The 16082-nt window shown below is 36.3% G+C and overlaps 1 protein-coding gene and 1 pseudogene across 1 annotated transcript; both read right to left on the minus strand.

Annotated features, from left to right (window-relative positions):
• Nucleotides 1-3735, minus strand: part of LOC137718460 (condensin complex subunit 2-like) — a 41059-nt pseudogene extending 37324 nt beyond the window's left edge.
• A 5929-nt stretch (nucleotides 3736-9664) lies between these two features.
• LOC137716944 (uncharacterized) lies at nucleotides 9665-15178 on the minus strand. Its single transcript, XM_068456287.1, has 7 exons — nucleotides 14938-15178; nucleotides 14063-14152; nucleotides 13201-13716; nucleotides 12894-13043; nucleotides 12607-12729; nucleotides 10628-10776; nucleotides 9665-10306 (listed from the first exon to the last, which is right to left on the minus strand). The coding sequence occupies exons 1-7, from the start codon at nucleotides 15176-15178 to the stop codon at nucleotides 9665-9667; spliced, it is 1911 nt and encodes a 636-aa protein (XP_068312388.1).
• Nucleotides 15179-16082: the final 904 nt, after the last annotated feature.

Consider the following 16082-nt stretch of genomic DNA (forward strand, 5'->3'; position numbering starts at 1 on the left):
TAGATTACATGATGGAATGGATGACTAGGATAGTGCCATGTGTTTTTAGATTAGTGAAGTGGTGTTATAACGTGTAAACTATAAATACCTGAGTGTAATTATCACAATATACGGTTAATGAAATATCAGTGCATTTTTCATAGATCTCTCTCTCTAACTTCTCTCTCATCTCTCAAGATTACTTAGAGTGTAAGATTGCTTGTAGAGTTGACACCGGGTTCATTATTCTCCAAAAGATTAAAATTATCAGGGATGAACTCGTTCTTCAATTATTCATAAAACTAAAAAGAAAAACCGATGGAACAAATATTTACGATTCAAACTTAATATGAATAGTATGTTTGAAAAACCTCATGATAACAAGGGAAATTTGAACTTTCACAGTTATGGTCCTCCTCCATGACGCTTGTTTGGTCATCATGATCATAATCCCAGTTCCGGCAATTCTCAGATACATCACAATCAAAATCAGCTTCATTGTTATAGGCAGCATCAGCTTGCTCTGCTGATTCTTGATCACATGTATATATATCTGGTGGCCTTCTGTTATCCTCATCAAATCGATCAACTAAACTCCTGAGACTTGGTTAAATTGCATCTTTGATTTCACATGTTCAATACCATCTGTTCTACATATTCTATAAAAGATCAAGAAAAAGTTAATCTTAGTAAACCACATCATTCTCATTTGGAAAAAAATGGGAAGATAAGATTTCGAAGAACTCAATAGAATACCGAAAACGCAACTCACAACCAGCAAAAGAAAGATCAATGGTATCTGATTTATCAAGTTGATTATCAGATGCTATGCGCTTCCCTGGTACTTCCGAAAAGTCAAAGAGCACTCTGCATCCACCATATACTCCAAGATTATTCATTAAAAGACCCTTGGCCCCACCTTCATCAAATTGTGCAGACGTCTGATGATAGAGGGGATCAACTGCAAATGCAACTGAAAATACAAACAAAATTGTATCACAAACTTGGGCTCGCATCTCACAATATAAAACTAGTAATTAAGATAGCACAGGATGAGTGATCACCGTCAAACTTTTTTACATTTAGAGCCTCAAAAGATGATTCCAGCATTGATAAGGGAGAGATCTGCATGTATGGATTTATGTCAGCATTTATTTATGTCAGCATTTAGTATACGGGGAGTTCAATAAATCACTGTAGTGAGTCAGAGAACAGTCAACCTTCTTCTGCGTCTCATTCTTGGAACTAGCCGCATCTTTTCCATTGCCAGCATTGGCATCCTCTACTCTGGTATCTAAAATTATAACAGTATCAAGATACTAACAAGATCAATGGAGCACAAGTCCAATGTGAAAGAGATTACTATTACAATTTACAGATGAGCTGCTTAAATATAACCATACCACATAATCATCATTCCAATAAACCATAAAAAAAATCACATTTCTTCTGCCAGGAAAGGTCATTGATTGTATGTTCTCTAATTCATTGTATAGGTTATAAATGCAAAGGTTAATACAGCAAAACTATCGATTTTATCTACCTTGAAACGGTATAATGACTAATATGGCAAGAACGCAACTTTCACAAAATTTACTTTGTCCGCAGGTTAGAAAATTGTTCTGAATCAAGTACAGAACCACTTTTAAAATCAATATACTTCTTTTTGTCTTGCAAGTGAATACACTTCAGTAAAAAACGAACGGGCAAAGTTATAGCCGATAGCAAACCCAACCTTGTTCGGATTCTTGGCCTACTCTATTCATCCCACCAAGGACCTTATATGCCTCGGAGTGTACTGAATCCACCCTCATTGAGTAAATTTTGACTCCAGCTTCAAGAGTGCAGCTTGCCTGCACATATAGAGAACTGATACATATTTAAGCAAACATAGCATATGCAATCGAATATGTGAACTTTCGGCCACTCACTTCAAAAGTGGTTGTACCAAAATCTTGGTCTTGATGGATTTCAAACCGAAAAATTATCCGAAACATCGTAGTATCAATAGGCGGAATTTACCTTTTGACAATTCGCCTCTGCATCCTTTTCCTCTTCAACGTTAATAATGTCCGTTAAATGGTCAATCAAATTCAGCTCCCATGTATTTTTCTGATTAATTTTCTGCGCACCCAACAGATCAAAATCGAACATTTAAGAAAAATTTCACAACATACATCAAAATCTAATACAGTAAAAATGGCTCACTCGTTTGACAAGTAAAATAGGGTAAAGTACAAAAAAACTATCTCAATTATTGATGTTACGATACTTTCATACCTCATCTTTTAAAATTGACAATGTCATACCTCATCTTACGAATTTGTGCCAATGTTATACCTTCCGTTAGCCTGCCGTTAATTTGTCAGTTAAATGCTGACGTGGTTTGATACAGACCCCATTTCTATTAAAAAATTAATAAAATATGAAAAAAACTAAAAAAAAAAAAAAAATCATTTAATATTTTAAAATATTAAAATAATAAAAAAAGTTAAAAAAAAAACAAAAAACAAAACCTTTCGTCCCTTCCACCCCCTCCCCCTTCTCTCTCTCCCCATCTTCATCTTCTTCCTTGCTTGATCTTCAACCAAAAAAAAAAAAAAAAAAATTTTTTGAAAACCCATCAAACCCCAACCAAACCACCCCCACCCCCCCCCCCCCCCCCCCCCCCCCCCCCCCCCCAAAAAAAAAAATCCCAACCCCCTGCAACCTAGAAAGAAGAAGAAGGAGGAGGAAGAAGAAGAAGAAGAAAAAAGAAAAAAAAACTCAGATCCCGTTTGTTAGGTTGATTCCGCGGGGGGGTGGGTGTGAGGTTGGGTGCGAAGGGTGGAAGTGAGGGGAAGATGAACTGGGGATTTTTTTTTTGGGTTGCAGGTAGGGCTCTGGTGGGGGGGGGGGTGTGATGGGGGAGAAGAGAGAAGGACACGTGGGGGGTGGGGGGGGGGGGAAGGGCTCGGGTGGGGGAGAAGAGGGGGTGGGGGGGGGGATAGGGGAGAAGAGAGAATGACGTGGAGGGGAGGGGGGGAAGGGATGAAGTTTTGTATTTTTTTTTCTTCTTCTTTTTTTTTGGGTTGCAGCAAGTAGATGGGGAAGAGAGGGAGGGGGAAAGGGACGAAAGGTTTTGTTTATTTTATTTTTTTACTTTTCTTTATTATTTTAATATTTAAAAAATATTAAATGATTTTTTTTTTAGTTTTTAATAATATTTTATTAATTTTTTTAATTGAAAGTGGACCCTGAATCAAGCCACATCAGCATTTAACTGAGAAATTCATACCAAGCCAACGGAAGGTATAACGTTGGCACAAATTCGTAAGATGAGGTGTGACATTGTCAATTTTAAAAGATGAGATATGAAAGTGTCGTGACACCAATGGTTGAGGTAGTTTTTTGTACTTTACCCAATAAAATACTAAAAAAATTGAAACTTTTTGTTAAAAAAAAATTAATTTCAAAACTTTCAATTACTTGAAAAATCTAAACTAACATTTTCACTAGCGAGTTTGATGCAATTCTGGAACAGCTCAAGGATCTACGCCTTTCCGAGGCCGTGATTGGGGTCTCCCTGCTATGGCAGCAGATTGAGCGCAATGGACTTCTTCGAATTGTGGTGGCGGATGCTGCGCGAGCTTGCACATGTTTGCGGTTGTCGTCGTTGGAGCTGACGAAGAAGAGGCTGGTTGGAGACTAGAGACGAGTGGCCATTGGGAGCCTTCGCTTCTGGGTTGCCGGATTAGGGCTTAGAGTGTCAGCCATTGTAATCGGGAAAATTGTATTGGGAAAGCTTATGAGGATGGATACTGATGGGATGAACAAGTTTCCCTCCATTTGATTTGTTTTTTTTTTTTAAGGAGAGGGTGGGGTTGGATGGGTTTGAAAGGGTACATGATGAAATGTCGATTTATGTTGAAATAGTCAAAAGTCTAGTTGTTAGGGTTCCTTTATTCTAGGCTTTATTCCTGGACGTGCTAATAACCCTCCTATACTTGAGGGATAAGTTGTTTTCTGTTTTAATCTAGTCGCTCACCACGATTTTAGGTCCTGAATAATCGTGGGTTGTTATTTGATTTCCTGTTTGATGTAAGGTTATTTAATAGCCGAAGTTGTTTGTTTCAAGTAAATAAGAATTCTCCGAGTATACCAGTGCTTTCATACTTTGCATTCTCAAAACTCTTAGTGACCTAGTTCAGTTCCAACATCTGGTATCAGAGCCCTATCACGGGGCCTGACCAAACCTGGTGTCAGTGTGAGAGAACAAAAACATGATGTCTGAGAGTAGCTTTGTACAACCTGCCATCCCAAGGTTCGATGGGCACTATGATCACTGGAGTATGCTAATTGAGAACTTTCTGCGTTCCAAAGAATATTGGAACTTGGTGGAGACCGGAATCACTGTAGGAGCAGGAGGGGCAGAATCTAGTGACTTGCAGAAGAAGGCGTTGGAGGAGCAGAAATTGAAAGACTAGAAGGCCAAGAACTATTTGTTCCAGGCCATTGATCGTGCGATTCTAGAAACGATCTTGAAAAAGGAAACTGCGAAGGATATATGGGATTCCTTGAAGCGGAAGTATCAGGGAACATCATGTGTGAAACGTGCTCAACTGCAGGAACTTTGAAAGGAGTTTGAAATACTGCATATGAAGGCTGGAGAAACTGTGAATGACTATTTTGGAAGAACGTTTGTTATAGCCAATAAGATAAGGCTTCATGGAGAAAGAATGGAGGATGTGGTAATCATTGAAAAAATTTTGAGGTCCATAACTTCAAAATATGATTATGTTGTTTGCTCGATTGAAAAGTCGAATGACTTGGATGTTTTATCCATTGATGAACTCCAGAGCAGTCTTCTTGTGCATGAACAAAGAGTCAGTTGGCAAGTTGTGGATGAACAAGCTCTTCAAGTCACTTCTAGAATTCAACAAGGAGGAAGAGGCGGTGGTTGTGGCTCATACCGTGGAAGAGGAAGAGGAAGAGGTAGATTTGGGTTCGACAAATCTATCATTGAATGCTACAACTATCATGAGCTAGGGCATTTTCAGTGGGAATGTCCAAAGAAAGCTAGGGGTTCACAGGCGAATTTTGCAGAAACAAAGGAAGAAATGTTGCTGATGGCGCAAATGGATGTTAAGGGAACTGAGAAGGAGTACACTTGGTTCTTGGATTCTGGATGTAGTAATCATATGAGTGGCAGTGAGGAAGTATTTATCGAGATGGATGATAGTTTCAGAGAATCAGTAAAGCTAGGAAATGACTCCAGTCTCAGTGTGAAGGGCAAGGGCAAGGTGCGAATAGAGGTGCATGTGATCGTGTATGTTGTTACAAGAGTCTTCTTTGTACCTGAGTTAAAGAATAATCTGTTGAGCATTGGTTAACTACAAGAGAGAGGACTTGTTGTGCTCATGCAACATGGAAAGTGCAAGATCTTTCATCCTGAGAAAGGTCTAATTCTTGAGACTGAGATGACGTGCAATAGGATGTTTGCCTTGGTTGTTCGCTGCTCACTGAAGGAACAAAAAAGTCTCACCATGACAACCACTGATCAAGCAACTTTTTGGCACTGTCGGTATGGGCATTTGACCTGGAATGGACTGAAAGTGCTGCAACAAAAGAATATGGTTGAAGGGTTACCAAAGTTCAAACTGTCTGAGAAAGTGTGTGAAGATTGTCTTGTGGGAAAACAGCACCGTGACTCTTTTCCACGGGAAAGTATATAGAGAGCCTCCAAGATATTACAACTGATACATGCTGACATATGTGGCCCGATAAGTCCAGTCTCAAATAGCAAGAAGAGGTATCTCATCACTTTTATTGATGATTTTAGTAGAAGAACGTGGGTTTATTTTCTGGTGGAGAAATCAGAAGCCTTTACTACATTCAAAACTTATAAAGCTAGAGTGGAGAAGGAAACACGAGCGTTCATAAGAGGCTTAAGGACATATCGAGGAGATGAATTCACGTCACATGAATTCACAAGTTTCTGCAGTGAGAATGGCATTCACAGATAGTTGACGACTGCCTACACACCTCAACAAAACGGCGTAGCTGAAAGGAAGAATCGAACTATCATGAATATGGTTCGGTGCATGCTATCAGAGAAGCAAATTCCAAAAACTTTCTGGCCCGAAGCAGTGAACTGGGCAGTGCATATATTGAATCAAAGTCCAACTCTTGCCGTAAAAAGCAAGACACCTGAAGAAGCTTGGAGTGGGCACAAACCATCGGTGGATCACTTTAGAGTTTTTGGATGTGTATCTCACGTGCATGTACCTGATAGCAAAAGAGTGAAACTTGATGACAAAAGCCTCAAATGCATACTGTTAGGGGTAAGTGAGGAATCCAAAGCTTATAGACTGTTTGATCCCATATCACAAAAAATTATTGTAAGTCGAGATGTGGTTTTTGAGGTAGATGAACAATGGAATTGGGATGACATTCATAAGCAGGCTATCTTAACTGATCTTGAATGGGAAACTAATGAAGAAACAATCATAGAAGATGAAGAAGGATCTGGAGCTATTGAACATATGGGAACCAATGAGTCTCATGGTAATGATTCATTTGAAGTAGGAGAAGTCACGACTGAAGGCAGTGCATTTCAAGAAGGACGAACTCGAAGACCACCAATCTAAATGAGAGATTATGAAACTGGCGAGGGTCTCTTTGATGAAGAAAGTGTAAACTTGGCTCACCTAGCCTTGTTTACTAATGGTGATCCAACAACTTATTACGATGCCGTGAAGAGTGAGAAGTGGAGACAAGCAATGGATCGAGAAATAGAAGCTATAGAGAAGAATGATATGTGGGAGTTGACTGATCTGCCATCGGGGGGGGGGGGGGAAACTATTGGAGTGAAGTGGGTTTTCAAGACAAAACTGAATGAAAATGGGGAGGTGGACAAGTACAAGGCTTGGCTTGTTGCAAATGGATATAGTCAACAATATAGAGTTGATTTCTCTGAGGTGTTTGCACCAGTGGCTCAACTGGATACAATACGAGTGGTCATTTCTCTTGTTGCACAAAAAAGTTGGAAGATTTACCAACTCGACGTCAAATCAGCTTTTTTGCACAGTGCAATTGATGAGGAAGTGTTTGTTGAACAACCACCTGGTTATGAACATAAAGGGAGTGAGTCCAAGGTATATCGTCTCAAAAAGGCACTCTATGGACTCAAGCAGGCTCCACGGGCATGGTACAGTCGAATAGAGTCGTACTTCATCAAGGAAGGTTTCAATAAATGTCCCTACGAGCATACACTGTTCATTAAGGCAGCAAATGAAGGTAAAACTTTAATTGTATGCCTCTATGTTGATGATCTTATATTCACTGGAAATGATGAGTCATTGTTTGAGCAATTTAAAAGGTCCATGATGGATGAGTTTGACATGACTGATCTCGGACAAATGAGGTACTTTCTTGGCATAGAAGTGGTGCAGACAACGGATGGAATATTCATCAGTCAACGAAAGTATGCACAGGAAGTGTTGGAAAGGTTTTATATGGATCAATGCAACTTAGCGCACAACCCTGTTGTTCCTGGTTTTAAACTAACTCGTGATGAAGAGGGGGTGAAGGTTGATAGCAAGCTTTATAAACAGATGGTAGGAAGTCTCATGTACTTAACAGCTACACATCCTGATCTTATGTTCACTGTAAGTTTGATTAGTAAGTATATGGAGCATCCTACTGAGACTCATCTAATGGCAGCTAAAAGGATTTTAAGGTATGTGAAAGGCACCACTGGTTTTGGGGTGTTTTACAAGAAGGGAGGAGATGAAGAGCTTATTGGCTACACGGACAGTGACTATGCCGGTGATCAAGATGACAAAAAAAGCACTTCAGGTTATGTTTTTATGATGAATTCAGGTGCAGTTTCGTGGTCTTCGAAGAAACAACCAGTGGTTACTCTCTCTACTACTGAAGCAGAGTTTATAGCTGCAGCTTCAAGTGCATGTCAAGTGGTGTGGTTAAGAAGAATTCTGGGGAGTTTAAGTTTGAGGCAAAGTGGTCCAACAATAGTTTATTGTGATAATGTCTCAACCATTAAACTTTCAAAGAATCCGGTAATGCATGGTTGCAGTAAACACATAGATGTTCGGTTTCATTTCCTTCGAGATCTTGTCAAAGATGGAGTTGTGGAGCTGTTACAGTGTTCTACTCAAGAACAGACTGCAGACATCATGACAAAGCCGTTAAAGCTTGAAGTGTTTTTGAAGATGCGAGAGTTAATGGGTGTTCGTGAATACCCTGGAATAAACTGAATATCAATGGTATTCAGTTTAAGGGAGGATGTTGAAATAGTCAAAAGTCTAGTTGTTAGGGTTCCTTTATTCTAGGCTTTATTCCTGGACGTGCTAATAACCCTCCTATACTTAAGGGACAAGTTGTTTTCTGTTTTAATCTAGTCTCTCACCACGATTTTAGGTCCTGAATAATCATGGGTTGTTATTTGATTTCCTGTTTGATGTAAGGCTATTTAATAGCCAAAGTTGTTTGTTTCAAGTAAATAAGAATTCTCCCGAGTATACCAGTGCTTTCATACTTTGCATTCTCAAAACTCTTAGTGACCTAGTTCAGTTCCAACAATTTAGTCATTCACCTCAGTGAAAATTAGATTTATGAATTAGATTTTTGTTAAAATAAGTTTCTAAATTCATTAAAAATTGTTAATTTCATCTCTATTATTACATTCGAAGGTAATTTATCTAATTTTTCGTGAACTTAAGTCACTTGACATACTTAGAGTGTAATACCATTATTTTTTTTGCCTATAAGCCCTTAACATTTCATATAGGTTGCGGATCTAACGTCTAGATGAATTGAGGGTCCATCAACTCATCAAAACGTGTAGATATGGTCATTTTCGTCAAATTCGTCTAAATTTTGTCCAAAGTGAGTTATGTTGGAATGACCATTGCTACAGTTGGGTTAAAGCTAAGAGATCATTGCTCCAATTGGGTTAAAGTTGAGGGACCATTTCTCTAGTTGGATCAAAGTTGAGGGACCAATGGTAATAGATTTTTAGTTGCGGGATCATAGCTGGATGTTTTGATGAGTTGAGTGACCAATGGTAATGGATTTTTAGTTGAGGGACCATTGCTTCAATTGAGTTAAAGTTGAGGGACCATTGCTACAATTTACTCTATTAAGGATGTAATTGGTATATTTTTATAATTCAATGACTGATTTTTTCTGAAAAAAATATTTTAGGAACCTAATTTTCACTCAAGTGATAATTTAGGGATTAAATTGACAGTTCACCCAAATATATAATACGTAGCTGCTGGTGCATTTGATATAAACATCCATTTTCTTTTGTTGACCAATCTATGACAGTCAATTTTACTTCTGTGTGTTGAGAGCTGCCAAGCTGGCATTTCAAAAAAGTCATCATTCATTCTAACCAGCATCAAAATGTATAGACATAATTACTTACTTTCTGCTATTGCAGTAAAATGTCACATTCAAAAGAAGAATGGATGCAATACGAAGACTAAATGTTCAAACACGTACATTAATGTCTTTTCGTTACAACCAGGGTGGATTTGGTTTTATTATACATGATCCAAACAACATTTCATTACAAGCATAAAATAATAATAATAATAATAATAATAAAATAATAAATAATAAAATAATAAAAAAATTATAGCAACTCCAAAACTAATAAGCATAATTTATAATCACGTTAACACGAGACCGGGTATTCAGGTTCTTCATCAAGCCAATCCTTTATTTTGCTATCAAACACTCCTGCTCCGTAAGTAGAAATGACTAACTCAAGAAGGAGGGGAAACTGCATCCATACGAAAGATGCAACTGGAACACTTGCAAGCAAAGTAACTAGAATAACAATAGATGATTTTCCATGAAGGATAATGGAAAGGGCTGAAGAAAAAGCTATCATCATGGTGGCGATAGATAAAAAAAGGGTGATAAGGCCTAATATCATTTTTGTTGGCAATGATTTCAGGAAATCATCTTCAGCATAACGCGATGTGAGGATTCCCAAAAATATCATTACTGAAGTTGTGGAAGAAAAGAGTGATATAACATCCGAAACTATAAAAGTTATGAATGCCCTCTGACTTAAGAACATAGGAAGACCTGTATCTTGTTTATTTCCACCAGGAACCGTAAACGCTGCAGCAAACATGATAGTAACGATGAGAGCCCCTACGACTGTACAAGATGTTGCTGTACCTTTCATTGCCTTTTCACCCTCTTTCACCAAGTCCTTGTGACCCTTGGTAAATAATTCACGTGGTGTCATCTCATCCGTTTTATTTATTACTTCATGATCTACGGGCTGTGCAAAACGTTCCACCTCCTGCATGTCATTCAACAAAAACTTAGAACAGATGTGACTATATACATCCGAAGAGTAATTCTGATCTCTTGGTACAAATCCTTATGGCTAAGTCTCAAGGTATTTTCAGTTCAAGTTATGAAAGAATGGACCACAAATAAATAAAATAACTTCTGATTTCCTTATAAATTTCAATTTTATACTAGAGAGAAGATGGTGAATAGGAGAAAGGAGGGGTTCCATCATCAATTTTCACGAATATGATTAAGTAGTCGCTTATATAATAACCTAGATTTTATAAGTATAATATATAATTAATTCTATATATATATAAGTAGTCACCTTGAACCATTGTAGTTCCCTTTGCATTTGCAAAGCTGCACCTCGAATAAGATTAATCTGTGCGGCGGAGGAAATGGTTCCTACCGCATGCAACATGTTATTTCTCGACTTATCTTTCGAACTTACGAACCATCCCCACTTGTGTTCCTCTAGTCCATATAATAGACTAAAAACTTTATGTTGACGACATTCAGCTGCAAATTGAAAGATGTTCCGGCCTTTTTCATTGGTGATTTGACGGAGTTTATAATTTGCTCTGCATAAATGAGTAATATACTCCACATGTCCTCTTTTTATTGCTAGGAACATTGCTGTTTCCAAGCCTTGCAATTCTTTGACATCTTTCTTTTTCATCACTTCACACATGTGTGGTAGAAATTTAAGGATCCGAACATGGACCAATTTCATTTGATATATACGATTGAATCCTATGTTAACATTCAAAGCAAATCAATATACCCTTAATTATGTATATAGAATTAGAAAATAATTGAAAAAAAAATTAAAAGAAAGTAATTAAAAATTATAAAGACAATAAATAGGAAAAGAAAAGAAAAGTGATTTTTACATACCCTTTTAAGTTTTCACACACCCCTATTTATATATGGACATTAGATTGAATAAAACAAACAAAATCAACGACCAAAATTAAACAAAGATGTGTAAGAGAATATAATAAAAGACTAAAAAGAATGTGTGAAATGAATTTCCATAGAAATCAATTCATAATGTAGCGTACCCAAAAGTTTACCGAAGGTCTTGACCACTAGTCCACGAAATAAACTCGTATCTGCATTGAAATTCCAAATTGTCAGTAAAGTCTTCAATTACCAATGGATTTGGATCCTCTCCTGACCAAGCATTGTGGAATAAACTTTAAAGGGACCTTTCTGTTTGTAACTGTTGAATAAAAATCGAACAACCCACAATGTTTGGTCAAAAGAATCCTCCCCTTGGGCTCAGAAGAGGATCCAAATCCATTACCGATTAGTTATATCCCTTTTTTATCAAAAAAAGAAAGGAAAGGAAAATAAAAGGTTATATCCCCATTTAAACCATATAAAATGATACAAAAATTTCATCTCTTTAACATTACTTAATATGATACAAAAATGCGATGAGTTTCTTCAAAATCAAAATCAATATTGTGTAAACAGCCTCCTTGTGCCTGCACATTTTTACAGTGGTTGGAGGTGAGTTTCTTTGAAACCAAATTCAACAACTCTAACCCATATATAAAAGACCTTAGTAGGTGGTGGATTGCCTTGGTGGTTAGACATTTTTCTTCAATCCACTCAGTCCCAGGTTTAAATTGTCTTTTTCTACTTAGTTTAGATGCGTGTAGAATATCGATTTTAATAAAAAGGCAAAAGGGTTCCAAACTCCATAAATATTTCAAATGATTCCAAAACAAACACAATAATCAAACTTTTAGTACCACTAGATTTGATAGCTTTGACCAATGTTCTAAAAGCCGCTAGTTGGACTACAGGGCCTAAGCAATTTTATTCAAATTTGATTAAATTATTATATGACTTATAAATAAGTGTCTACTTATAATACATAGTTGTATTTAAAAACATAAATTGCAACATAAAATGATATATTAATTAATAGGTTACAATGGATAAAAATATAAGACCAAGACTTGATATGTATGTTGATAGAAGATAAGCCCCACCATCATTTGAAACCAAGTTAGAAAAGAGGTAAATATGAAGAAAATGACCTCCTGCATAATAAAAAGGGAAAATAAAAATGATATATACAGAACCAATAGGGAGATTGACCTTGCCAATTTCACTTCAAGAATAAAGGCTTCTCCTAAAATATGGTCAATGGGTTTATCTTGAAATATAAGGGCTTTTCCTAAAATATGCTTGCTAATTGATTTATATATAGTTGTGGTACCTTAATGTATGAAACAACTAAACATTAACAAAAAAAAAAATGGCACGTCTGTCATGTAACATACGTACCTGAGCAAATGAGATGCCTTTGCCTTTTATTACTCTGGTTGCCATCTTCCGATTTTTGAACGTTTATAAAAACAGCATCACCAGTGGTAGGAATAGGTTCCTCAATTGGTTTTATTTGTATGCCTTTCAAGATAAGAACACAAGCCCACTTATATATCAATAAGTGATATAAACTAGTTCCTTGAACCAAGAATTTTCTATTGCTGCGTCTAATAAGAAAAAAAGAAAATAGAAAGCTTAATTAGGAAAAAATTTAAAATGAAGAGAAAATGGAAAGCATTACTAACCGTCATAAATCCATTGTTCCCAGAAATTGAGCGAGCTTCCACTTAAGAATGCAGAACGCATACCAGCTAGTTCATTTAAAGGTGTTCTCCCGTAAAAATCTTCAGCAATGACTGACTCCGGGTAACGCTGAATTAAATTCCACGCAATATCTACATATTGTGAAGTGTTTAGAAATAACCTCTATAGATCTAGTATAAAATTAGATTAGTCTCAACATTTTAATATACAACGGTTTTATAGAATGTACACAAGGAAAAAAAATAAAGGCGCCACTAATAATAATTATCATTTGAATGTTGATCTTACCAAATCTTTTTAACATAAGACCGTGGATAATAAGCATAGCGCGTTCGGAATTGTTCAGTGTTTCGTGCGGAGTGACGGAATAAAGGTATTGAGCCATTTTTTCTCCTCCACGACTACGACCATGAGCATGAATAAGTGGGGTAATTTTGCCGGCCAAAAGTGCGATGGTTTTCTGGGAAGGAAGGACAATACTGAGTAACTTCTTGTTCTTTTCAACCATGCATTTGGCTAGTTCGACGCTTTCTGGAATATCGGTTATAACACGATGAAGAGCAGTATCACCCACATGGTCTTGTATTTCCAAGTCTTCTGGTCTCATGAAGTGCACCAATTCTTTTGCAATGTCCACCTCCTTAAAATGGATTGCCCAGTGAAGAATTGTCCCATTATCCAATATTCTCGCAGTTACTGCCTTAGGATTTCGCTTAAGAAGCTCCATCGCATCATAAAACTTACCCGTCGTCACGAAAGCCGTAATAGTTTGATTAACTTGGTTATCTTCTCCTGCCAAGCTAGCTAACGTTATATATATCCCCATAATGTACGTAACATATAGTTGTTACCCTCATCACCAAAACAAAAACATATAGACTAATACTTCTTACGTATTTTTCTTATTCTTCTTCATTTTATTGTATATATAAACTACTTTTGTTCTATTTTACCATTGAATACCGTCTCTTTTTCTTTGTAAATTGCAACTGTTGATAGGAATTCAAAGTCGATGGCATTATGCATTTTAGTTTTCTCCATGAAAAAAGCAAAAGAAGTGATTATTTTAGAGTGCAGATAACAATGTAGAATTAGAAGTTTAATTAATAAATATTGAATGGAAATCTTTATAAGAATTGAGACATAATACCTTCATGGGGCAATTCTACTATGACATCATTCTCTGACTCTGCCTCAACAATCTTTGGGTTGTTATTCGTGTGATCGTTGGATATCTCCCCTGAAAAATAAAATCATTTATGTTTATATCCCATCATTCTCTATTGGGAAATATATTTCTTCTTTTTCCAATCTTATTTTTGCTGTAGTTTAAATTGAACTATTCTATTAGGGATAGATCTTATTCAAGTGAAAAGAACCAGGCCGAAGCCAAAACTGACAGTACTCACACAATTTATGTCTCTCTTTTTATTGACAAAAAAAAAAGACGTCTCTCTTTTTAATGAATATGAACAAAAAAAAAAATGTCAAATATTAGTGGCTTTTCCTTTTGGAAGGCCAAATAAATCGGGCTCCCTACACTTTGTATACAGTACGACAAAAAGGCAAAGATGTATGTTTGGAACCTCAAAGTTGAGGAGTTCCTCATAAAAAAATTTTAAAAAAAACTTCGTCATTGATTCACAGTTCGTGCTTATGATAAAAATCGTTCAAATTATAAATCATTCAATAAAAATCATTTTTGTAGAAAATCAATTAATTCTAAGGTTGTTGGTCAATCAATTGTTGCATATAGATATAGATGGTTTGTAACGCTTGTATTGAATTTAACCATCTGTTTTTAGACAGTTCAATGATCAAATGATCTCATATTTTATTAATTTTACAAAAAGAATCTTTAATTACCAAGTGATTTATAACATTAACAATTTTGATCACAAGCATAAAATTTTGTAAATCAATCACAAAGTATTTTGATAATAAACTTCCCATCGTCCTGTGAGGATCCAAGTTAATTCCAAAGACAAATGCCTAAATATATGGAAAAGGCGAAGGTACACATACCGGTTCCTGTGGCTTGGGATGCTTTAGCTGGCTTCAACTCTTTTGCCAAAATATCCCAGGCAACTTTGGCTGCGCTGGCGCCCATAATAAAAGAAAAAGTATCAACCCCACAAGAAATCTGGATGGAGTGCAAAGCCTTGGCATTACTCTTCCTCCAAGCTTTAAATTCAACTTCATCATCTTCTTGTTCAGGGGGCTTAGTGGTGGCTTCTACAACGTCCCAAAGATCTTCTGCCAACATATAGGTTTTAACTTGCAAACTCCATTCTTCATAGTTATTTTTGTTTAGAAGTTCATGGACAATTGGACTAGGGACAACTGTGCGTGTCATCTTCAATCTGTAAATTTATGAAATCTAAATTTATGTCGATTGAACATATGTTAGATCAAACTAGTAAGAAAAAATTAATACTCACGGATTGATTTTTTGGGCAATCTTCATATTAAGCTATGAGCACATAGTGCAGCCAAAGTTCATATTTGTGTATGTTCGTTTCTGATAACAAATCAGCCACTTAAAAAGACTCGAGGCATCCCTAGTATTTGTATTACACCACTGAAGACAAAAAAACAAAGGGATTCAGCTTCACCGGGACTAAAAAAGAAAAGCGTTCCGAAAAAAAGAAAAAGAAAAAGGAAAAGACAAAAAGAAAAAGAAAAAGGAAAAGACAAAAAGAAAAAGAAAAAGAAAAAAGAAAAAAAAACAGAAAAAGAGAATTAATTATTATTATTTTTATATTCCTGTTTCTTAGTTCGATACTACCTCAAACGCTTTACTAAGTTGTTTTCCCCTGAACTTGAAAGAAGCTGCCAATTTTCTCCTTAAACTTTAATTTTAGCCAATTACCCCCATGAACTTTTGTAATTGACCAATTTACCCTCTTGATATTAGATTTGAGAATTTTCCATCCAATTTTCCATCCAACTTGATCACATGCACGGCACAAGCCAATTCTTTTAGGGTAAAAAAGTAATTTTATCCATAATGTGGACATTCTATTTTTCTTCTTCTCTTCCGCTAGTTCATTCCGTACAATTTTGTCTAAATTAGCCATAGAACTTTAATTAGCAACTGCAAAATATTAGCTTTATGCCTAGTTTACCAAAATGAAATTAACGATTCTTACTACCATTAGTTTTGCATT

Source organism: Pyrus communis, chromosome 15 (assembly GCF_963583255.1).
Source record: "Pyrus communis chromosome 15, drPyrComm1.1, whole genome shotgun sequence".
In the NCBI taxonomy this organism is placed as follows: domain Eukaryota; kingdom Viridiplantae; phylum Streptophyta; class Magnoliopsida; order Rosales; family Rosaceae; genus Pyrus; species Pyrus communis.